The 27,064-nt window shown below is 33.0% G+C and overlaps 1 protein-coding gene across 1 annotated transcript in view; it reads left to right on the top strand.

The window, feature by feature from the left end:
• The window catches only part of LOC126888560 (uncharacterized), a 32,924-nt gene extending 6,596 nt beyond the window's left edge, over positions 1-26,328 (top strand). The window contains exons 2-3 of the mRNA XM_050656908.1: positions 23,572-23,809; positions 26,213-26,328. Coding sequence (XP_050512865.1) covers positions 23,572-23,809; positions 26,213-26,328 — 354 coding nt within the window. The remainder of the gene's footprint in view (positions 1-23,571; positions 23,810-26,212) is intronic.
• Positions 26,329-27,064: the final 736 nt, after the last annotated feature.

Genomic DNA, 27,064 nt, shown 5'->3' with positions numbered 1-27,064 from the left:
TGACAAACAGGTGAAAATATAATATCTAGGAAAAGATGGACTAGAAGAAAAGTATATGATCCATTTTCTTTTAAGACATATTGGTATGTCAGACGATTTGAAAATATGATTCAGTTAGCTGAAGGCTGCCCAAGTCAGTCTTATATGACGGAGAAGCTCAACGGTTTTGTTACCTTTTCCTATGAGAATCTCATGACCTAGGTACTTATAAGCCCTTACCTGTTCTATGGATATTGTTCCTACGCAAGGATCTCTATGGATCTCTTAGCTGACTACAAGATTTGTCATTATCTGGGTTTTAGATATATACAGTATGTCCCTGTAAGTTGTATCCATATGGAAAACTTTTTTATTATTAATTTTACGAAAAAAAGTTATTCTTCATAAAAAGCTCTGCATGGTCCAAAACCTAGGATTTAACCAACAAATATCAAATATTTTGTATATTATACGAGGTATGTCAAAAATTTGAATTTCACTCAAGAGTAAAGTAGCTTTATTTTTCACAATATTGAAAATTGTTATTATGAAAAGTTGTTTGGAATTAAAAACTATATTGTAGAATGCAATTACATCCTTCTAACTAATTTTTTTTTGAAAAATTATGGATAACTAACATTATTTTCAGTTATTTCAATTCAGAAAATGTTTATTATTCATTTTACGAAAAAAAAGTGATTCTTAATAAAAAGTTTTGCATGGTCTAAATAAAATACAACCCATCTTATGTCAAAACTTTATTAATTTTATACGAGGAATTTCGCTCAAGAGTAAAATACGTTTATTTTTCACAATATCGAAAATTGTTATTATGAACAGTTATTTAGAATTAAAAACTATATTTCAGTATGTAATTACATCCTTCTACAGTCGCACCCGCTTATTGGAATAGCCTTTGTGCCAGGCAAAAATATTCTTATAACCGGGATATTCTAATAACCGATCATTGGTGGCTAGTCGAAATAAGTGTACCGAATATACGTAATAATATTATTTACATACTATGCCAATGTGTAGTTTTACATACTATGCCAATATGTAGTTTTACATACTATGCCAGTATGCCAGTACATAATCAGTATATGTAAATGGTTTTAGGTCTTTTTACGTCAATAATACAGTAGTATAACTACTACTTATCTATGTATGTATTAAATACCAAATTACATTATATAGTCCAAGTAATGAAGCTTAAAATAGGACAAAACCTCGCAATTTTTACAGAATGGATCGATTTGCTTGAAAATTTGAGAATAAGTAGTGAATAGTCCAAGGATCAAAATTTATATCATACCGAAAGGCGCTTTTACCATGGGGGTGGTTGCCACCCTATGTCGAGGGTGGACATTTTTTATTTTATTTTGACCGCAAAAGTTGGTAAAAACGTTCATTCTAAGCCAAAAACGTTCTTTACATTTTTTTGATAAAATTAATAGTTTTCGATTTATTCGCTATCGAATGTGTTAATTTTATATAGAAAAAATCAATGTTTTGAATCAGTTTTCTGCTAATCACTCAAAAAGTTTTCGTTTTATCAAAACAACTTGTCTTAACTAAAATGTACCTTTTGAAAATATAAACAAAACTGTTTTTTAAATTTCTTTAAGACCAATAGTAATCGAGCTATACTTTATTATATGTAAGCTCTTCTTCGTCAAATGCTAAATATTGTAGTTTCAAAGTCAAAAGACGGGAAAACTATGCATTTTTCGAGGATAACTTATTCAAACTAATTTAAAGTATTTAAAAAGATCTATCTCCAGAAATAAAAAAAATAGTCTCTAGCTCCAAAAATAAGTAACTTATAATAAAAAGAATGTCAGTCCGTATTTTTTTCAGTGAAAAAGTGATGGGAAACTTCCCCCTACTCACCACCCTGATTAAAATTATTCATTGATATTTTTTGGTCTTCTTTATTTATGTATTAATAATAGGTTATTTATGTATTATTACTAATTTATGTATTTTAAAATGGAGTTAATAGCGAATAACGAATTTTTGTATTTTGGTAAAAATGGCCTTTTCTTCAGAATAGAAAGATTAGCATTAGAGATAGGAAAAAATGTTTAAATATAAAATTGTAGCTTATCTAATTCCCAAAAACGTGGTTTGCAAAAATTTTTTCTACGGCACAAATTGAGTAAGCTATTGACAATTAAAACTTGTAAAAACATGCAAAAACCACCTTTACCAACCCTTTCAAAGTCAGCTCTATGTACGACTGAGGATTTTAAAAGGATTAAATATTAATAGCCTTATAGGGCTTATAAAAACCTACAAAATTCTTTCTTACCAAACTTTTTACAATAAAAAATAAAAAGTTACGGTTAAAAAATCAATATCTTTTTTGAAAAAAAAAGGAGAAATCCAATTGGAAGGATAATAATGTAAGTTGACGGTGGTTTTAGTAATTGCCCTTATTTATTCTTCTTTATTTATATATATTAATAGATTCCAGAAGTTTGATTGACTTAAAATGATTAGTCTTTAAAAAACTGGAGTTAAAAGCGAATAATGAATTTTTGTAGTTTGGAAAAAACGCCATTTTCTTCAGAATAGAAAGATTAGCATCAGAGATTCAAAAAAAATGTTTAAATATGAAATTGTAGGTTATTTAATTCCCAAGAACTTGGTTTGAAAAAATTTTTCTACGGCAAAAATTGAGTGAATCGTAAAAGAGTATAATATCGAAAAACATTGATTTTTTCGATATAAGACTAACACTTTCGATAGCGACTACATCGAAAACTATTAATTTTATCAAAAAAAAATGAATAGAACATTTTTTGCTTAAAATTAATGTTTTTATCGACTTTTGCGGTCAAAATATAATAAAAAACTTCCACCTCCGAGGTGGGGTGGCAACCACATCCATGGTAAAAGCGCCTTTCGGCATAATATAGATTTTGATCCTTGGACTATCCACTACTTATTGTTAAATTTTCAAGCAAATCGATCCATTCTGTAAAAATTGCGAGGTGAAAAGCTTCGGTTCCTGGGCTAATATGTAGGTATGTGAATGAATACAGTAGGTAATTAATATGACATGTATGCAATATGTAGATATGTAAATATTTTCTTATTAAAATGCATATATAACAAAATTACTTATTTTTTCTTGAGAAATTATCGGTAATTATAGCTTTTTTGTTGTTAATCCGTGTGGTCATCCTTAATCCATTGGTTGAATTGAAGTTTTATTAGCGGCAAGAAATGGATTGTTACATTATTCAACCTCACGTCGGGTTAAAGTAAGATCTTTTCTTTTCGAATTTAACAAAGCCATAATTCACATCTTGCAAACGAGTAGGTACTCTCTGGGTGAATTCTAAATAAACTGCTTCTAACATTTTTATAACAGGCAACAGTGTCTTTGTGTAGACAAATAAAAATTACTTTATGACCCATGCATTTGTCAGCTAAAGATCGAATTGGTACTCGTAACAAAGTAATAAATATTTATTACCCTAATAATATCTAATCCAGCACTACAGGCCCTTGACGACAAACCATAATACCAAACATAATTTAAATTTTTAGTAAATTGTAAAAAAAATATTCGTTGACCTGCAAAATATGTTAATAAGCAGTATTATCTAATTAGAACATATTCCAATAAACGGATAAATTTATTAAGGAGTAAATGGAAACGTTTTGGGAACTTGAATTTATATTCCATAAACCGGTATATTCCTATAACAGGGATTCTAATAAGCGGGTTCGACTGTAATTGAAATATTCTGAACTATAAAGGTACTTTACTTTTGATATAAATTTATCTTTTTTGGCATACCTCGAATAAAATTGATAAAATTTGATATAAGATGGTTGTATTTTAGGTTTCACACCATCCAGAACTTTTTATTGAGAATCACTTTTTTTCGTAAAATTAATAATATAAGTGTTACCAGAATTGAAATAACTGAAATGTTAGTTATCCATAATTTTTCAAAAAAAAATCAATTAGACAGATGTAATTGCATACTAGAATATAGTTTTTAATTCCAAACAACTTTTCATAATAGCAATTTTCAATATTGTGAAAAATAAAGCTACTTTACTCTTGAGTGAAATTCAAACTTTTTGACATACCTCGTATAATATACAAAAAATTTGCTATTTGATTCTTAAATATTTATTTTTAATACCCTTTTTACCAAGGAAGTAGAGCTGATTTAAAAGTTCTTTGGCCTCATCTATTCTATCATCTTTGTCTCCCCATTTTACCGTGGGGATGAGAAATCGGCCCCAAAGGTGAATGAATCAAATAAATGGTCAACGACATAAGGGAATGAGAAAGCACTGTATAAATATCGCCATGATTACTCAAAAACACACTGATTACAAGCTTTTACTGATTGTGAAAGCAGGAGTTCAAGATTCGATAAGAGAGGAAAAACACATTACCAAAAATCCTTGCAGAAAAAACAATCTAATTTGAGAGTCTGCAGTTGGAATATCAACGTAAAAGGTCGACTACATTTAGGTCTGCTCGCTCCCACACACCATCCGTAGTCTTCACAATCTCAGGTTAGAACAGTTTACCTACAGATTGTTTTTGTTTTGGTTTTGAGATTTAGTCCAGTTTAACTACCTAATCGTGTTCTCAGGATAACAGCTGAACATCTAGCGACCTTATAAAATATTTATTGGTCAATAGGTTCCTCTTTTGAACCTCTGAAGGAAGAAGCAGTTCCCCTAGAGAGTTCCCTTGTAGATTAAGATTTCTCAATAAAAGCTTTAAATTTTCATTTCACCTTTTGCCCTTTTAGTAAAATATTTATTTAGTAATAGCTGCGTTTTATACGCAGCTGCGTTTTAGTAATACCCACTTTCTATCTTTTTTAGACATTCGTAAGCCCCTCTATTTTCGTTGTTTTTAAAATTTTCTTCCATTTTTTCCATTAGTCCATTTTCATAGGCTCTCTTTTTATTTCTACATATCTTGTTTGCTTTCCGTCTTGCGACTTCAAATGATGTTCGTCTTTCCCGTGTTCTTCTTGTTCTATACATTTTTGTGTGCTTAATTTCTTTCCTCTATTGCTTATCTGTACTCGTCATCAAACCATGCTCCTCTTCTCTACTTTTCCTTGTTTCCCAGGGTGTACGCTGCTGCTGTCAGTACTGCTGTTTTGATATTATTCCATTTGCCCTCTACGGAGTGCAGTTCTAGACTCCTTAATTCATTTGCGACTTTTTCTTCGAACTTCTCTTTACATTCCTGAATCTTCAGTTTTTCCAGGTCCAGTTTGTTTGTTCCTTGTTGTCTTTCATTTTTTTTGTTAACCCTGCATCTAAATTTGGTTTGTAGTAAAAGATGGTCTGATCTACGAAGTGAAAGTTCTCGAAACTATTAAGGACCAGAAAAACGATAAAGCCCCGGAAGTTAGTATAAGGTAGGTGGCGACCACCTAGCAAGTCACATTCACGCGCTCATCAAAGACATATGGCAAGAAGAGAAAATACCCGACGACAGGAAGAAAAGTATAGTATGCCCGATCTATAAAAAAGGAGGCAAACTCCAGTGCAAAAACTACCGTGGAATTTCTCTACTATGTACAGCATATAAAGTCCTCACGTATATTATAAACCAGCGGCTCCAACCTCCAGCAGAAAATATTATTGGAGAGTATCAGACGGGCTTCCGACGGGGAAGATCGACACTGGATCAAATATTTACAGTCAAACAGATCTTGATCAAATCATGGCAAAACGACATTGAGGTCCACAACGTGTTTGTAGACTTCAAACAGACATACGACTCAGTCAAAAGGAACAAACTACAATATATTGCCTAAATTGGCAATACTACTCAAGCTAATTAGACTCATTAAAGTTACAATGGATGAAACTCAGGCATGTGTACGAATACAAAACCACCGGACAGACTTTTTCAAAATTTCGCAGGGACTAAAGCAGGGAGATGGGCTGGCCCCAACTTTGTTTAACCTGGCACTGGAGTAAGTATGCGGTTAGGCAAATGCAAACTGGACGAGGAAACCTACTGACCAACCGAACGGTGCAACTGGCCGCTTATGCCGATGATATTAATACTATCAGTAGAACATCAATAGGAGCACAGGAAACATACGCAGAGATAAAAACGCAAACAAAAAGGCTAGGTCTGTAAACACAGAAAAAACAGAAATAATGATACAGACGAGAAGAAATTTAATATAGTCCCACAAAACATTATACATGTAGATGACATTGAAACGGTTGGAAAGTTTACATACCTGGGAGTAGAATAGTAGAACTATATGCCGACGGATCAGAAGATGGAGAAATACGAAAGAGAATAACGCAGGCAAACAGAGCTTATTTTGCCCACTCCTATATATTTCGGTCTAAATGTGTCCACCGAAATACAAAGATGAGAATCTATAAAACCTTAATTCGACCAATAGCATGCTATGGCAGTGAAGAATGGGTCCTGAAAGAAACATCCAAAAACAAACTCGACACATACGAAAGGAAAGTACTGAGGAGAATACTAGGACCTATGAGGGAAAACGGAATCTTCAGAAGTCGATACAACAACGAGCTTTATTAACTTTATAAGAAAACACTCCTGTCAGACTTCATTAGAATACAAAGATTGTAATGGGCCGGACATGTGATAAGAATGGGAGAGGATAGGCTACCAAAAAGAGCATATAATGCTAGAATGCAGGGAAAGAGACCGGTTGGAAAGCCAAGAAAGCGCTGGGAAGATACAGTAAACAGCGAGCACAAGCCCTTTTAGGAGTCCGTGTAAGGAGAACAGCAGCCACAGACAAGCAAGGGTGGGGCAAAAAAGAAAGGAAGCCAAGGCTCAATTTGGGCTGTAATGCCGTAGAAGAAGAAGAATTAACTGTTATACAGACAATATCATAATCAAGTTTATAAAAAAACCTACCCATATCACTGTTATTTCACTCGCGGTATTCAAGTTAGTACGTTTCAAGTATCGCATAGCAGGTCTTCATTCGCGGTATTCACAAGCGATTGTTTCTCGTACGAGGTTTAATTGTCTTTAGCGGATTCACGGTTTTTGTCTATAACGGATTAGCGGTATTCTTCATTACACTGTTTCTTTTTGAGTAGCTGTTCACTGTAAGAGATAAAAAAAGCACGTATATTGACTAAGAGAAGAAAGCAAAAAGAGTTATTCGCACGTCTGTTATCTTCAAAAGGAGAAAGCAGCGAGCGTGTCTTTCATTTGCAGTTCAAAAATGTCTAATATTCAAAAATTTGTAAAGGAGTGGGGTAAAGTCAGTGGTGAGAATTATTAATAAGGTTTGAAAAATTGGAGATTTTAGATTCTCGTGTTGGGCTCCATAGGGTTTCTTGGTGACTGGCTCAATTTTATGGAAGACTCTGTATACAGTGGAACCCCGATAAGTCGGCCCCCGATAACCCGGAAGTCCGGCTAACCCGGAGGTCCGGCTAACCCGGAGCGATTTTCATCAGATAAACCTTTTGATTTTCAGTACATTTGTATTTTGACAACGACACCAGATTTGGGCGTCGAAACGTTAATAAAATTATTTTTCAATTTAATTGTGGCTTATTTCCCATCAAAATAGTTCATTATCAGATGAACATTTCAACAATAAACATGTATGTAATATAATATTTGAGAGATAATTTGTATTTGTGTAATTTGAACTATACGATAGATAGTAAAAACGACTCATGGCACACGCCGGCAGAAACAACAGGCACCTGTCTGTAGTATTCCTTTACATATTTATTTCAAACTGTCTTAGCATTGTTTAAAAAAGACTAAAAGACTATTAAAAAAATTCTTTTTTAAACAATGGTCTTTAGTTTTCACTGTTCTTAAATAACATAACATCGTTCCGATTGTGGTGACTGTATTGTGTGTAGTACAGTCTTGTATTGTTCGCTTCCGTTTGCTTACGTTTGTGTTTGCGTGTTTTTAGTAATTTAGATGTGTAGGTACTGTGCATATTTATATATATTTCATGTTATTTCAATTCTAACGGAGTTTATCTGTAAGTATACCGTATTTTATTAATTTTTACCATATTCTCCGGCTAACCCGAATTTTCGATAACCCGGATCGGCCGCGGTCCCGATTAATCCGAGGTATCGAGGTTCCACTGTATTTGTAACCAACTTTAAAATGTGAAGCATACAGCTAGTAATTAGCTCTTATTTTGTAAATTTTTTGGATCTTCTGTAAAAATACAGTAGACTCTCTCTATAACGAATACGGGTATTACGAAGTTTTGCTTATACCGAGATACACTAGATGTTCCATTAAATTCCTATTGAACTATAACACCTCTATAACGAGGTAAATTTGGTTATAATGAGGAACAATGAAAAATCGAAGAATATGTTTCTTTACCTGTTTTTGGTGTGGTGATGGCCATGAATATTTACCATAATTGCCTGTATACAGGAAAGCCCAACGTCTGTGTGCTTATTGAGACCAGTGCTGTAATAAATTACACCGCCAGTAATTCTTCCTTCTTATTTATCTATCGACCGATATTGAATATGGTAGGAAATTTACAGTTTACGATGGCCAAATTTCATTGTTGAGGTCGACTACGACACCTAATAAACTACGTAAGAGGCATCAAAACATTTTAGTGATGGGCGTATGCACAATATTATTATTGTCTGATATAAGGAGATCCGCTTATAACGAGGTAATTAGTCCGCCATTTAAATTCTCGTTATAGAGGGAGTATACTGTAGATATAACGGGAAATTTTCAAAAGTGGATCACACTGTATTACCATTTTTATAAAGAATCTAATCTATTTAGATCTATTTATTATTTCAGAATAGTATTACTTCAGCACGGAAATTACTTACTTTTCAAATATATATTGAAGTTAAGCAAAGTAGTTACGGTCAGAAAATACAGTCAATATGTCTAAATCTTGTTATTAATTCATGAAACGACGTTGAAGGTATTGCCGAAACGTTCGATTCCTAATAGGATTACGAAACACTTAATTCATTGGTAATTGTATTATCTAACCCACAATTGTGCTCCAAACTAGATAAAATTAAGTGTTAGTGGATCTTAACACGACCACCACTAGGGACCCATTTTTGTATACGTATTCGTTCTTTAAAGATGTTTCTACTGACTATTAAAAAAATACCAAACTGTAAGAAATTAAAAGCCAAAAATAAGAATACAGTTAATAATTTTTTGGTTATTAAACTATTGAGAACTACTGTTTCACAAAATTTTGCAATCTCCGAGGTCTTAGAATTTATGGTAAAAATACTTGTTTTATAAAAAATGTTTTACTTATACATATTACTTATTTTAATCAGGGTTTCGATTTAGAGTTTAAGCAGTGTTTCGATCAGGCATCGGAACAAATGACCATCTGAAGTTCCTTAAATCCCGAAAATTCGGAAGGTCTAAGTCTATCGAATATAGTAGACTATTGGTTCTTATTTTTGTTGACTTCAACAAAATATTTGACACAGTGGATACAGTTGCTATCTTTAAAGTTGCGGAATAGACTACAGGTGTGGGAATATTATTCGGAATAATAGGTAATATGAATATGAAATATGAAATAGGAATAATATCAAAAAATTCCAACACCAATTGCAAACCTTCATTGCATGACTGAGAATATAAAAATTGGTGGAGGGGTTGGGACAGGGAGATACTCTGTCGCCAAAATTTTCATAAGTCATGGGTCATGGAGTTCTTGTATTGTATGGTGTATGTACGATTCAATTCAGACTTACATGGTATTAACAGAGATGGCAGGCAACTTAATTATCTCTGATATGCCGATGATATTGTTCTCATAACAGACGACTTTGCAGAGTTATGTTACAATAAGTACAGCAAGTAATACAGAGAGTCGGTTTAACCATAAAATATGGGACACAAAAAATGGCTAATCTCGTTCCCAATGAGCTAATATAACTCCAGAGATCGTCCATAGAAGTTGTGGAAATATGTGTGTATTTAGGAGACGAAATAAGATTAATGCAAGACAAACAAACGTGAACTTCTCAGAAAAGTAAGTTTAGTGCTGTTCTAAAACTGTTTTTTTGTGGTATGTCTAAGTTAAATATTGTGTTTATATGAGAATAGCCACAGTTAATTCTAATGGCAATTAAATTTTTCCCTAAAAAAATTTGACGTTTTGGTTTCCACTCCGGAAATCGTTTTCAAAAAAGTTTATAAGAAATTATATTGAAAGAGTAACCGCCAAGGTGTTGCGAAGGTTATGTCTTATCAAAAATTGAGCTCGACATACTTAATCATGACCCTTGATCATGGTTCGTATTATGTTTGTTTATTGTGTGTTACATTATATTATGTATGTATTGTGGATGATTGAAGATGTTCGCCTCACATTTTCTCATCCGCTATTGTTGGTATAGACCTGTTGTTCACTTCTTCTTTAAATATTCTGCTGATGGGTTTGCAACACATTTTTCTTCATTTAGTACGTGAAGGCTGCTTTTTTGATTTTTTCTTTTTTACGTATGTTTCCTTCATGATTACTGATGCACCTCTCCATTGTACTATGTGTTAATTGTCCACGCATGTTTGCTTATCTGTAATTTATCATAAACTCCACCATTGCCTGGTCCCAAGCCCAGGATGAGAAAGGAGGAGGGTTGTGCGTGAGGTTAGCGACCTCACCACATAAAAAATAATATTGCTAAAGAAACCTCTACAAGCCTCGGAAATAGGACGGATAACGCGACGACGAAAATGGCCACGGAAATGGATTTGAGAAAAACAACGTACATAGGATGTTGGAATGTCCGGACAATGTTTGAAACAAGTAAAACACATCAAGTGGCAAAAGAAATGGATAAAAATAACATTAGTATATTAGGATTATCTGAAATTAGATGGAAGGGATGTGGAAAAACAAGAATTGAACACGCCAAAACGGTTATATACTCGGGAAAATGTGGCGAAAAAGACCGACACGAGAGTGGTGTTGCATTCATGATTTCAAAAGAAGCAACAAATGCCCTAATAGAATGGGAAGCCATCTCAGATAGAATAATAATGGCTAGATTCAAAGCGAGATATAAAAATCTAACAATTGTTAATGTATATGCACCAACAAATGAAAAAGAACAGGACATAAAAGATGAGTTTTACCAACAGCTGCAGATGGCATACGATAAAATACAAAATAAATATAAAAAAGATATTGTGATGATAATCGGAGATATGAATGCCAAAATAGGAACGAATAATAGTGGAAGAGAAACTGTAATGGGGAAAGAAGGATTGGGACAAATTAATGAGAATGGTAACATGTTTATAGATTTCTGCACCCAAAATAGTTTAGTCATAGGTGGAAGTATATTTCAACACAAACGCATACATAAAGTAACATGGACATCCCCCGATGGACAAACACACAATCAGATTGACCACATAACCATAGATAAGACATGGAGGCACTCACTCTTAGATGTTAGAGCAATGAGAGGGGCAGACATAGGGTCCGACCACATGTTGATTAGAGCCAAAATCAAACTCAAACTAGCCAGAAGCAAGAAAACGCCAATGGAACAACGAGAAAGATATAACGTTCAGTGGCTCAAAGACGGAAATGAAAGTACTGAAGAATATAAGACCAAGTTAAGAGAATTATATAATAAAACTTACAACACAGAAAATGCCACGATAGAAGAGCTGTGGGATAAATGCAAGTATGTATATACACAAGCAGCAAAAGAAACGATAGGAATACAAAAAATAAGTAATAAACCATGGCTATCGAGAAGCACGTGGGAAAAAATAAACGAAAGGAAACTACTTAAATGTAAAATGCTACAAAATGATCTAAGAGATAGGGAACAAATGAAGAGAGAATATAGAGAGAAAGATAAAGAAGTTAAAAAAAGTGCGAGAAACGACAAAAGACAATATAACGAAGAACTGTTAATAGAAGCAGAAACAGCAGCAAAAAACAACGACATGGGAACTCTATATAAAACGACGAAAAAACTAAGCTCGCGCGGAAAAATGAATGTTGAGCATATAAAAGACAAGAACGGGAAAATGTTGAAGAATGAAAAGGAAATAGTTGAGAGATGGATCGAACATTTTAGAGAAGTATATGCCAACAGAATAATAGAACACGAAATAGAAAATGAAGAAATAAAGGAAGAACTAAGCTGCACCGAATCGGAATTCACAAAAAAAGAAGTAAGTAAAGCAATACAACAGCTGAAAAGAGGGAAAGCAGCTGGAATAGATAACATTACCACAGAACTACTGAAAGCAGATAGAGAAACATCGGAAGAAATCCTGTATGTACTAATAAACAGAATATGGCAGGAGGAGAGAATACCTGATGATTGGAAAAAAGGTATAATTGTAAAGATACCCAAGAAGGGAGATCAAACGAATTGCAACAATTGGAGAGCAATAACACTACTTTCTACAGTGAGTAAAGTCATGACAAGGATGATACTAGAAAGAATGAAAGAAACTATAGACCAGTTGTTAAGACCAAACCAAGCGGGCTTCAGGAGTAATAAAGCATGCACAGATCATATTAACACATTAAGAAACATTGTAGAACAAACAATAGAATGGCAGAGCAAAATCTATATAAATTTCATTGACTTTAGACAAGCCTTTGACCGGATTAACAGAGAAAAAATGTGGGAAATACTAAAGAGATATGGAATTCCATTAAAATATATAAGAATTATCAAAATGTTCTATGAAAACTATACCGCACAAATCATGCACAATGGGAAACTCACAGAACCAATCAACATAGACAGTGGAGTCAGACAGGGGTGTATTCTATCTCCAACCATATTTTTGATCTTAATTGACTGGGTCATGAAGAAGGCAACTAAAAATAAAACAGGAATTAGATGGAATGCTTTCGGTCAGCTTGAAGATCTAGACTTTGCAGATGATATATGTCTGGTGTCCGAAAAAAGACAACATATGCAGAAAAAAACAGAAAAGGTGACAAAAGAAGCAAGAAAAATAGGACTAGAGATTAACACAAGAAAAACCAAACTTATGAAGATAAATACGGAAAGAGAAATGGGTATATTTATTGAAGGAGAAGAAGTAGAAAATGTACAGAAGTTTTGCTATCTGGGAAGCATAATTGACGCTAGCGGTGGAATAGAAGAGGAAATTAATGGAAGGATAACTAAAGCCCAAAATGCGTTCTATATGCTGAAGAAAACATGGGAGTCCAATAAATTAACAACCAAAACCAAAATCAGGATATTTAATACAAATGTAAAGAGCATTTTGCTATATGCAGCAGAAACTTGGAAAATAGAGAAAAAGATTATACAAAAGGTTCAAACATTTGTAAATAGATGCCTTAGACGAATATTGCAAATATATTGGCCAAATCGGATAAGTAACAAGGAACTTTGGAGAAAAACTAATCAAGAGCCGATAGCCAAAACGATAAACAGACGCAAATGGAAGTTTATTGGACACACATTAAGGAAAAATGAAGATGATATAACCAAACAAGCCCTGGATTACCAACCAACTGGAAAAAGAAAACAAGGCAGACCAATGACATCCTGGAAAAGAAATATTACCAGAGAGCTAGAAGACAATGGGTTAACATGGAAAGAAGTGAAAGCCCTGGCCAGAAACAGAGATGAATGGAGGGGGACTGTAGAGGCCCTATGTTCCAAATGGAATCAAGAGGAGTAAAGTAAAAAAGTAAGTAAGTAATTTATCATAATCCCTATTTTTGATGTATGAGGCAAACTCGTTTATCCTAACGCTTAGTGTTCTTACTGTTTCTCCTTCATAGAAGTTGCTGCATTCACAATGATGACCGCGGCACACCGCGGTACCTGACCTTTCGCTCATCAATATCACAGTAGACGGATATTGAAATCTGGTTCTGATATTTTATTAGTAAAGAGTTCGGAATTATCACTGAAATGAATATATTTCCTTTTATTTACTAATAACTATTCATAGAAAAACATTTTATAACAACTTCAACGCATAAGTCTTCATCTTCACACCAATACATTTGTTCCTAAGATAATGAATACCTACTATCCACTAAGCAAAAAAAGTCTATAAATATATAAAATATTATGTAATACCTCTATAAGGTAGCTTCTCCATTACGGTGGCCGAAAATAACAGCCAACTGTTATCTATTTTGAGCTGTTCTTAATAATGAATGAGTGTCCAGGCCTCCTCAGACTCTTACATTATTTAGCCATGAGCATTTTATTGTTCCTGCAACTCTTTTTCTTCCAGTTTTCCTTCCATTGTAGGTTGTAGGGAGTTGTATTTTTCTCCTCTCTAAAATATGTCCTAGATTCTAGATAACTCGTTTGTTTTGTTTTTTATATTGCTCAGCACTTTAATATAGGTAACGTGGTCTGTCCAAGAGATCTTCACCATCTTTTGAAAAACCCATATCTTAAAAGCCTCTATCCGCCTCATATTTGTAATTTCAAAAATTCATATATAATATAAAAACAGAGAACGAAGCCGAACTCGGTACCGGTAGTGACAGCAGAGATAAACATGAAACTAATGTAAATAATAGAGAGTCCTCAATATACAAGAATAGCAATACATAAGATGACAAATATGGAAATGAGGAAGTTATACCAAAGAGAGACAGATAAAATACTGGAAGAGCATGAAAACAATGAGGAAATATAGAATATGGAAGAGAGATGGAAAATATTGAGAGACACGTTATGGAACACTGCAAAACAAGTATGTGGAATAAGAAAGAATGGGAAGAATAATAAAAGAACTGGATGGTAAAAAGAAAGAAAAAGGTAAAGCAAGCTGTAAAAAAGAAGAAAGAAATGTGGAAGCGATACATAAACACAAATGAAGAGCAAGACAGAGACGAATACAGAAGACAGAGAAATATAGTGAAAAAACTAGTAAAAGATGCGAAGAAGAAGAGCTGGAAGGAATTTGGTGAAGAATTGAACGAAGGTTTTGGGAATAACAATAAACAGTTTTGGAATAAAATAAGAAGCATGAAAGGAACAAAAAGGAAACAAATAAGAGGAATTAGAAATGAGCGAAATGAATTGAAAACAAACATACAAGACATACTAACCATATGGAATAAGCACTATAAAGAAAATTTCGAGGCAAGTAACCAACAAAATGAGGAGAGAGGGCAGCAGGCAAGAGAAGTGGATAGAGACAATCGAGTGGACGAAATTCATATCAAAGATATTGAAGAAGGATTGGCAAGAATAAAGATTGGAAAAGCGGGAGGTGCCGATGACATACATCCGGAGATGATGAAGTACGTGGGAGAACAAGGCAAGCTTTGGCTACTGGAAATAATGAGGGAGGCATGGAGAACAGAAAAGATACCGGAAGACTGGGAAGAAAATTTATTGATACCAATACACAAGAAAGAAGATGAAGCGGAATGTGATAACTATAGGGCTATATGCTTATCATCAGTGGCATATAAAGTCTACACCTGGATAATAGAAAGGAAGCTCAGGAAAGAACTGGAAGGAAAACTAGAAGAAGAACAAGGGGCTTTTAGGAAAGAAAGAGAAACAAAAGATAATATATACATACTGAGAAATGTAATTGAAAGGAAAAACGAAATAGGAGAAGACTTATATATCAGGTTTATAGATATTAAAGCTGCTTTTGATTCTATAAATAGAGAAGTAATATGGTCAGTAATGGAAGATCTGCAAATCCCGCAAAAGATAGTAAGCGTGGTAAAAAGTACATATAGAAACGTACTTGCTAAACTACAAATAAACGGAAACATATCGCCAATGATAAACCTAAGGAGAGGAATAAAACAAGGGGACAGTCTCAGCCCAGTTTTGTTTATATTAGTAATGGATAGAGTAATGAAGAGCGCTAAAAGAAGGTCAAGGCAATTACAGTCAATAATAGGGTATAGGAATTTAGTACCAGTGAGAATGGAGGGATAACTATATGCAGATGACTTAGTAATAATAGCAGACAATAAAGGGAAAATGCAAAAATTAATCGATATCTGGGTGGAAGAAATAGAAAATTTGAAAATGGAGGTAAATGTAAAGAAAACGAAGACCATGGTAGTAACCCAAAAGAAAAAGGAAAAAATAAACCAAACGATATTTAGGTGCAAAAACGAAATAATAGAAACAGTCTCGACGTTTGAATACATTGGAGTTGTAATAAATAGTGTGTTGTTACTGCCTTCTAGGTCGTAATTAATTAAAACTCTCTTAGTTCAAATACATTATATTATTTACTTTTAACTCCGTCTACAATTAACCATAACAATGGGTTTACATATCACAGTAACGACCTACCGTCACATTGCTCAATTACTAATTACTATAAATAATTATAACGATAACGATCCGTATCATCGGGCGTTCACTTATATATACATGATGAACTCCCTCAACCTCACGCTCGGCCTTGGTCAAGGGCGAACGATGAATGATATATGTTTTTCTTTGAACAACACATCTTTTGTACAGGGTGATATTATAATACCACACCTCCCCGTTTTGTTAAAATTACATATTTTTAAAATAAGATTGATTGTCTATCATCGCCGTTTTAAAAAAAAAGAAAGTCCTAAGAAGAGAAGAAGAATATCTGAGTGTATATCCCTCTTTCCCTTTCACAGAGTGTTTATGATTACCTAATACTATTTTCAAAATAAATTTCCTAACTATCCTAACTAACTGTAACATGGTACATTTCAGATCAATCAATTTTTCCCTAAACATGTATATTCTTTTTCCTATTTTACACAAAAGTTCATATTTTCCCTATACTAAAACTGGTATTTTATAACCTATTACTAGTTCACGTACTTTCACGTCGTGTCTTTTCGTCCTTTTTTTTTCCGTTCACTAATTCACTTCATCAAAACAGTGTCCACAGTGAATGAAATTGATCCTAACTTTTAAATAGTCTTTTAGTGCCTATAAGCATCTCATATAAGCAGGGGAATACTCTAATCTACCTAAATAATTATAAAAATCACGTATCTAACTAAAAGTCCTAAGCTAAGCTAATATTACTCGAATCAGTTAATAAAAATGTAACCTTTACTTTATTAATAATTCATATTTCAGTCTTCTTTTGCTTTATTTATATACTCCTTACTAACTTTAAAATAATGTTACCTATAATAAAAATGTAATATCTCTAAAAACTTCTAATATGTCTCTAAAAAACTTCTAATTCTTCTATATATGTCTCTAAAAAACTTCTCTTGTACCTATAATAAAGATTTAATCTCTTTAAAAACTTCACTTTTTGTGTCCCTTTGCTTACTATCTACTAACACTATTGTAAGATATTGTCTATCCTTAATTCAAACACTTCCATTTTCCGCGAAAATTTAACCTGAATTCATTATATACATTTAAAAATATGTTATTTATAATTTACGTTACTTTAGAGAAAAAAAAATTACAACTTTAATTCTTAGACATAATTCAATGATTAGCTACTTATTTGATAATATTCTTAATTCTGCTTGTTTATTTTGACATTTCTGACAAGTTTTATGTCTCTTCTTTCATTTTTCCCACATAGTTTCCTCTTCTTCTTCTTGTCTGGTACTACAACTCATATAATTCTTCAATTTTCTCCACATACTAACACTTCTACAGTGTACATAATTCATCTTCATATACATATTTCATATATCATTTATCTCATATATCATTTCATATAACATCATAATCATCACTTCATATACTAGCTCCGATACCTTCGTTTTACCTTAATAAAAGAGGTTTCACTCGGATGTCTTAGTTCTCCGCCAATATTAACCCGAATTTTCGCCCTGATCTGTACGCACCATCTAGGTGGTATAGTTAACTCAAAACACGAAATAGGTATTTTATGCGGTTAAAATTCTTCTAAAAATATCACAACCTCAATCCCTTGCTTTGAGGCCGTTGTTTATTCACGAATAATCATGAATAAAATAGGTACCCTTCAAAACACAGAGTGGGTCTCTAATAAGCGTTCAAGCTTTCTATAAATCATTAGTACCTTCCTAATTTGACAAGAGCAGTGGGTTTCTTATTGTCTCTAGTTGCCTCATAATATTTAGCTTATAATATTGTTAGTTCTTCTTCTTATCTATATAGTCCTCCAGATTCTTTATCTCGACTCTTCAGGTCGGTTCGTTAAAAATAAATCTCTTGCTTATAGCAATGTTTATCAACGTATGTCATCACTAATCATTATTCATTAAAAAATCATTTATATATCATTAATCACACAAAAATTATTAATTCAGGTTCATATCATACAAAATTTAACACAAAATCGATAAAAATGTATCTAAAAGATCAATAACAAAAACAACTGGCTAATAAAATTCAATAATAGTATACGACATATTCGACAAAAATTCAATAAAAATTCAAAAATAGCATATGCAAAAGTTAGATAAAAATATTGAAAATAAGTTTATATCTCAAAATTCGATAGAATTTTTTTTTGGAAAAAATTCGTTATTCCGTACTAAAAATCGAAATCGGATAGAGATTTTTCAAATACATTTAATAACAATTCAAAATTCAATAAAAATTCAAGAATAGCATATATAATAAACTTCGATAAAAATATTCAATTCAAAAATCACTTCATGTTTCAAAATTCATAGATATTCTTAAAAAAAAACGATACTTTATAAATTATTCAAAAATCAGCAAAGATAAATATTCAATGTTCAATAATAATATAAAAACGAGGGAAGCATTTTTAATAAAGATAGACATTCTTACTTACATTTTATCACTTTGTCTTTTTACTGGGTTTCCTGTCCATCTTCGTCCTGGTCCATTTTCCGCCGTCGGTGTTTCCAATTTTTGTCGCCCATTTTCAGAAGATTCTCCCAATTAATTTACAGGAGCGCCATGTAATAAATAGTGTGTTGTTACTGCCTTCTAGGTCGTAATTAATTAAAACTCTCTTAGTTCAAATACATTATATTATTTACTTTTAACTCCGTCTACAATTAACCATAACAATGGGTTTACATATCACAGTAACGACCTACCGTCACATTGCTCAATTACTAATTACTATAAATAATTATAACGATAACGATCCGTATCATCGGGCGTTCACTTATATATACATGATGAACTCCCGCAACCTCACGCTCGGCCTTGGTCAAGGGCGAACGATGAATGATATATGTTTTTCTTTGAATAACACATCTTTTGTACAGGGTGATATTATAATACCACAGAGTAATAATCTCAGAGATCCATTCAGAATAAAACATCAGAAAGATAGATCAAGAAATCTCATATAGAGCGAAAAAAGCAAATAAGATCTATTATGCACTAAATAAAACAATATTTGGAAAGGAAGAAATAGATAAAGAAATAAAACTGAAGGTATACAACGCAATATCTGTACCAACTTTAATATATGCAAGTGAGACATGGGTAAACAATGCAAAAATAGACAGTACAATAAACGCAGCGGAGATGAAGCAGATAAGAAAAATAGCAGGAAAAACGAAATTGGACAGAATAAGAAATAAAGATATTAGACAAAGACTGAAACAGGAATAGATAATAACCAAGATACAAAAAAGAAAATTAAAATGGTATGGACACATTAACAGAATGGACCAGGGAAGATTACCAAAGCAGGTGATGGAATCAAAAAGATATGGTAAAAGAAGGAAAGGGAGGCCAAGGAAGAGATGGATCGATCAGATCATAGAAATTGGACACGAAAAAGGAAAAGAACATCAACAAATGAAAGAGTTAGCAAAGGACCGCAAGAAATGGAAGAGATGGATAGAATATGAATAAAACCTCCGACGCCCCTGAGGGGCATAAGGAGTTTCGAGAAAGAAGAAGAAGAAAATTCATATTTCCACTTCGTATACAACAGGATGGAATACTTGAATGTCTATACAAATCTGCAGTGGCGTGCGGTGACTTTTTCGAAAGTGGAAGCGATTCAATAAGGATATAAAAATATTTTCTTAAGGGTCGAGGGTCGAGCAACTTTCCACTTGATAATACTCTGATGCTCAGGGGCTCTCGATCAGCAAAGTACTTAATTATGTGAGACGTCCTGCGTACAAGGACTCACACACTAAATCCGTGACGCGTGAATGCGTGAGGCACTCTATTCCCGCTATTTCTAGTGACTAGTGACCTATCATTGATCTGTATTGCGCTGTAGCTCGGGCCTTGAGTCCTCGCGCAGGGCTTGGTTTTCTAAAGTTTTCTAAAGAAGAATCATATTTAAAAAAAATACTCCGAGGCATTTTCCACAACACACAACTTTCACTAAAATGACACTTATTTATACTCGAGGTCTATTCTCCTATCAACTTCTGATAATTGTTGAATGCAGTCTTTTTTAATGGATAATAGGGCTAACTTTCAAAGTGTGTCTTAGCTTGTTGAATTTCTTTTAGACTCTTAATTTGAAACTTTTAATGCATCTTAATACTGCAAAACTTCGTTCAACTGATGCACTTGTGACTGAGATCGTTAGTAGTACTAATTCACACAACTTGACCACTTCACACAGCGACTTGTTTAAACCAGTAGTTATAAAGAAATCCCAGATTTCTGGGTATTTCTTTATCATTCATGTCAGTTGTTTCATAAATGATACTTAACTGAGAATGCAAAGCTGGGATATCAAAAAATTTTCATTATTTAATCGTAATGACATAAATTCCTCTGTGGGAAATTTTGATGAATTATAATTAGAAATATTAAGATTATATATAATTCTACAAATTTTAAATCGTTAAAATTTTAAAGCTAGAATTCATTTGTTGTAGAATATTATCAAAAGGTCTCTTTGTTTCCTCTGTTTTCTCTGTCTCTCTGTCTCCGAACTTATCAATCTTCATTATTTTTCTTTCATGTTCAAACCCCATATGTTCAGTATTATCCCAAATATTTTTAAACTGCTCTCGTTTTTTTAATTATCGTATTAATAAAGTCATCAATTTGTCTTATACAAAATGCAATACCATTTGATTTCTGTAAAATGTCAAATAAAAGATCAGTAAAAGGAAATATCTCTGCAAAAAATTTAAATCGAAATATTCTTTAAGCGAATGTATGTAATACCTAAGCACCCCTTAGCAGCAGTAACAGTCGGAGCATCTCACTTTCGGGATGGCGATACGACGAGCGCTTCCATGGCATACCAAAATTGGCGCGACTAGTGGCTGCGGTCATTGAACCCTGATCAATTTTAAAAGGGACAACTGCATGACAAGCAGCGATTTTGAGATGCGCTTCTGCCAGGAGTGGACCAAATAGTTGAATTGTGTGCATATTGAGTTCGTTCGTACGCGATTAATTTTTAATATTTTTCAATGCCTATTGGCTAGGTAATATGTAGATTATTTGGATTAGGGAAAAAATTTTATTATTAAATATTAATTAATAATATATTTTCTTATATCGACGAATAAATAGGGAAGCGACGCTTCCCCCGCTTCCATGGACCGCACGCCTCTGCAAATCTGTATCGGATATCCGATGATAATGTAGAGTTTATTAGGGATTTTTTCATTCTTTGAAAAGCAGACCGAGTATAGCTCGTCTTTCGACCTGGTGGTAAGATCGTTTTGAAAACTAGAACATATTGTTCTTCTTTTCCTTGTTTGGCCTTTTCCCATTATGAGTTCACCATTTTCGTCCTCCACAGCACTCCATTCTCCCAGTCACCATCTTTGAGATCTTTATCTATCATAGCATTTCATAAGTAAATTTTCTATTCATAGCAGGTCTTCCCCTCCGTCTTCTTCCTGGCGCGCGGCGAGTCCCAGTTCAGTAATCTTTTCGGTCACCTGTGCTCTGGCATTCTTTGTACATGACCGTACCATTGCAGGTCTCTCCTTTCCACGTTTTTTGTAATTGAGCATTCTACTTATATTTTGTTACATATTTCCTCTGTTCTTATTTTATTCGCTCTAGTGATTTGTAGAAATCTTCTAATAAACTTCAATTCAACTATTCTTGTTTTATTTCGTATTGTTGTTGTCATTGGCCATATTTTCGATCCATATTGGGAAATATTCAGCACTGAAAGATCCTTTTTTTGTTTTGTTTGGTTAGATTGTTGTTCCTTATCACTCCATGGAGTGCTTTTGTGGCTTGTTTTCCCCGTGCTATTTTCATGTCTATAAATTTTATATTTCACACAAGTACCTTCCTACTTGATATACAGTGCGTTTATTTCATAGCGATTTTAAATATCTTGACCGGACCGGATAGCTCAAGCGGTAGAAAACCGGAGACTATTAGCAAAGAATATATCGCACCTTTAATAAAAAAACGAAATAACTCAAAATTCATGGTTTTCGAGATTTAATCATAAAGTGAAATAACTAGACGAGAAGAACCTGTTCCGTTTAACAGCCAGGTTAAAATGATGAAAATGATAGAGATAAACGATTTTCCCGCTCTTTTTTCAGTTATTCAGTTATACTCCGGCTGTGTTTGTAGGTAAGATATCCGGTATTTTCAAAGAAAGTAATACAATACGAAACAATTCTGTGTTTTACTAACGAGTAAGTATATTATTTGCTATCGCTTTTTAGAAAAGTGTATTCTTTCAGATTTATTTCACTTTATTAGAAAACTAGTTGAAGATTTGTTAGTTCATTTATGAGTTAGTTTATTTTAGTAGAAATTATTTCTTATTATGTGCCGTATTATTTCAACTTTATGCAGTTTCTAATTAAAAATTTAAAGAATTACTAAAGTACAATAAGTATTATTTCAATATTCTACTATTATTTTATTAGATAGGTAGTTAGAAACCTTCACGTTTTTGACTTGTTTCACTTTATTATAAAATCAACAATGATTATTGTAATAGTAATACTTTTAATATGCAATGGTTTGATGTTTGAATTGATACTTATGTACTTATTTTTTGATAATCCAATTTAATTAGATTCTTGTTGACTATCAGATTCTTGTCTAACTAACCGGTATAATATTTTATACTCTTGTTTTAGAGTGGCGTCTTCTAGTCTAGAGCACAAAAATACTTGGACTAGTAGAGAAAAATTCCTCATTGGATAATAATTCCATCAATGAAAAACCCGTTAATAATAAATGTGAAACTACGGAAGAATTAAGTTTCAATTTGTATTACTTTAATAAATGTATAAATACACATTTTTTATTATAAACTAAGGCTTTTACTTGTTTCTATCAAACAGTAATAGTATCTTACGTAATAATAGTAAACTTACGTATCTATGTCAAAAAATACAAAAAAAAACTATCCCCGCTCGTTGTCTGAAAGAGCCATGTACCGAAAAGTGCAGACTTAAGTGCTCCGATAATATCAATACAGCAAACAGATATGGTATTTTTTGCAAGTTCTGGGAATTGGGCAGTTTGCTAAAGCAAAGAGCATACATAAATTCTTGTATGGATGATATTCAACACAAGTACAGGTACACAAACGCTGAGAATCCTAGGCGCTGCAACCAGGCTTTCCATTTTGTTATAAATGATGTCAAAATTAGAGTGTGCAAAACATTTTTTAAATCAACTTTAGATATTTCTGACCGCATGATTTTTACAATACAGACTAAGATTGATGCAAATGGTTTTGCACTGGATGATTTAAGAGGAAAACATGGCAAGCATAGAAAAAATGATCCCGAACTGATAACCGACATCAAGTGGCATATTAATTCTATACCAAGGGTAGAATCTCACTGCCTACGCGTTTCTACTTCAAGAGAATACATAGATGGCAGCAAAACCATTAAATATTTATACAATGATTTTAAATTAGAACAAGAGAGGAACAATAAAGAAATTGGTACATATATTACCTATTATAAAATATTTACTACTGAATTTAATATCGGTTTCTTCCAACCAAAAAAAAGATCAATGCGATCTGTGTAATACCTACAACAATTCCAATGTTAATGAAAATAAAGACCTGGAGCAAAAATATAAATCAAATTTAAAAGAATAAAAAACTGGAGTAGGGCTGAGAAATTAAATGACCGAAACAAAGTCAGCCAAAATGTAAGAGTAGCTAGCTGTGTTGCAATGTCATACAGGTCAGTCTTCTTCATTTTATTGTCATTCAATATCTTCATTACACTGTTATTGTTGATCTAAATGTGATGCAAAACGAGGCTCCATAGAAATCGGTTCTTGCATATGGGCCTATTTAAAAAATATAAGTGAAGAGGGCGATGGTGAAAAAGAAGTCATATTCTATTCAGACAATTGCTGCGGACCAAAAAGAATAAGTATATAACGTCGCTGTATTTATTCGCTGTGCACACGTTAAAAATTAAGAGAATTACACATAAATTTTTAATAAGGGGCCACAGTCAGAACGATGCCGATAGTGTGCACAGTCTTATTGAGAAAGAAGTTAAAAAGAGCTTGAAATCTGGATCTATTTACACTCCAGACCAATATGTAACTTTAACAAGGAATGCTAGAAAATCGAACCCACCTTTAATTGTGCACGAGATGAATTACCAATCATTTTATGATTTAAAAGGTTTGCAAGAAGAATTGGGGTATAACTTTATGATTAATACTGAGGGAGAAAATGTTAACTGAAACGAAATCAAAGCAATACAAGTGAACAAAGATAATCCTACATATTTTTTTATAAGACATCATACAAGGATGAGACTTATAAACAGGTAGATGTAAGGAACAAACGAAAAAAAAAATAGGATCAATAACGGAAATAGCACTCAAACCCGCCTATACAGAAAAACAAAAATTGAGTACAAACAAACGGAAAGATTTGCAAGCATTGCTATCTAAAGGATTGATTCCTTCTTTTTACTCCCAATTTTATAATTCAATAATTTAATCGTTTTTTTAATTTATAGTTCTAAGATAAACGTTGTGCCATATTTGAGAGTAGCCACACAAGTTTCTTGAAACAATCTATTTTATATTTTCGGTTTATTTTTAAAGTGTATTAACATCTTTTCATTGTATTATTATAGTGTTACTTATGTTTTAGTTTAATTTTGTAATCAGGCAATTTTGTTAATAAAGATAAATAAACGAATAATCAGTATTTTATTATAAAGAAAACGAAAATTCATTTTGTGTTTAAGAAAATATAGAAACAACTAGGATTAATTCAGTGTCAACTCAAAGTTTTTACATCAAAACTGCAACAAACCTAATTGTTTATTTTACATGACAGTTCATTTAGCAATAAAAGAGCATCATGTAGAATTATTTCATCGGCGCAGAATATATTGTAATAAAACGAGCGTTCGGGTATTTATTTACGACTTTACTATTTATTTATACAAGTTTACTTTACAAACTTTAGCTTAAGACTAAACTCTATTCACAAAAATTATGCCTTATTATATCCTAGTCGATATTCTCGATCATTCCGGGCTAAGCCAGCTCTCCGACTATCGTGTGACCTTCCAACAACCGCGCGTCGGTTCCACGTATAGCGTGCTTCGATCTAGACTTTTCTCGCCTTACGCCTTGCGGCCGGTGACTCATTGTTTTGCTACAATATGTTTAATCATAAAGTGAAATAACTATAAACTATCCAAAGAACAACACATTTGCACCCTTAACAATAGACGAGAGGATTAGCATTTACTAAAATCTAAGAGCTTACTAATTAAACTCTCCACACCAACCTTTAGAATTTCTCTAACCCATATGATTTTTGTGAAATTAATTTTTAACCTGTACTGTGCAAAACTTAAAAACTTTGACTGCAAATTCCCACAAACTGTGTTTTTTGAGTTATTTCTTTTTTTTTATTAAAGGTGCGATATAACTTATCGAAAGGTACTGCCAGTGCCGGATTAACCAATAGGCAAAGAAGGCAGTTGCCTAGGGGCGTCGGCTCAAAGGGGACCTCGCAGGACCAAAAACGGAAAAATAATAATTATAATTAAATAAAAACTATAAATCATATTATGTTGAAAAATTCAAATATTGCGCAATACCATAAAAGTGATGGTCAACGTATAAAATTACATTAGAGTGCATACTTTTCATCACATAGAAAGTCTATGTTGTGAGAATAAATCGCTAAAGAATGCGCTTTGGTAGAAGGGACAGTACTAGCTGGAAATAAGAAAAAATATTCGAGAGTGGAGCCGAAAACACAAGAAAAATCAGGAGAAAGGAAAGATCCTTAAACAAAATCTAAAAGAGAACCAAAACTTATTTAAACTCAGTTTCACACTAAAATTCATAGCTACTGAAGCTACAACCAATGAAAATTCACGTGATGAAATAGAAATAACTGAGGGAAACATAGCTTCCTTAACTGAAGAAGATGAAAAACATGTAACGGCAGCTCTATTCCAGTAAAAGAAGTTAAAGAACCAGAAACCGAAACTAAGTTAGAAATTCAAGTTAAAGATACATTGAATATATTTTTACGAATTAGATTACGGAATACAATAACTGAAGAAGTACGAAAATCTTGAATTGGGAAAAGGTCTTAGAATGTAAAAACCTTGATTGAAGTGTTGCTAAACAACAATGTTTAAATTTAGTTTAATTTCGCTCACGCTGTATATTAGTTTTAAGATATAGACTTTCCTAATTTTCCTAAAATTTAATTATCTTTACGGATGCCGGTACTTGCTTGAAAACTAACTTTCTAAATATAATCCTAATGCGTTCTTAAGAATTATAACCATGACAGTACATATAGAAATTCTTATCTCTCAGTCTTTGTTATCCAAAATTCACAAACACCCCGATTCACGAGAAAGAAGGCTGGCGTAAATTTTAACCAAGAAGGAAATTCTGAAGGTCAAAGAAGACGGTTGCGATGAAATGAGGGTTGGGAGGTGTTAATGTGTTCGGCCAAGACAGTACAGTTGCAAGTGCCAGACGGACCAGTCGAAAGATTGGAGCTCAACGCTCTCGGTTTTGCGCAAGCCGCACTCTTTAATACGTGTTTGGTGACTAGTGCCAATTCTTTTTACGTTTTCGTGCTCATAGTGCGTTTATTGAGCTATCGCAAGCAAGCTATCAGCGTCCAAAATTCGTCATTGTAATTGTTTTTAGTAAATAGACTTAGTTGAAACGTTCTTCT

Source organism: Diabrotica virgifera, chromosome 7, assembly GCF_917563875.1.
Source record: "Diabrotica virgifera virgifera chromosome 7, PGI_DIABVI_V3a".
Taxonomy (NCBI): domain Eukaryota; kingdom Metazoa; phylum Arthropoda; class Insecta; order Coleoptera; family Chrysomelidae; genus Diabrotica; species Diabrotica virgifera.
The sequence above is the reverse complement of the archived record's forward strand: the minus strand, read 5'-3'. Positions and strand labels throughout refer to the sequence as shown.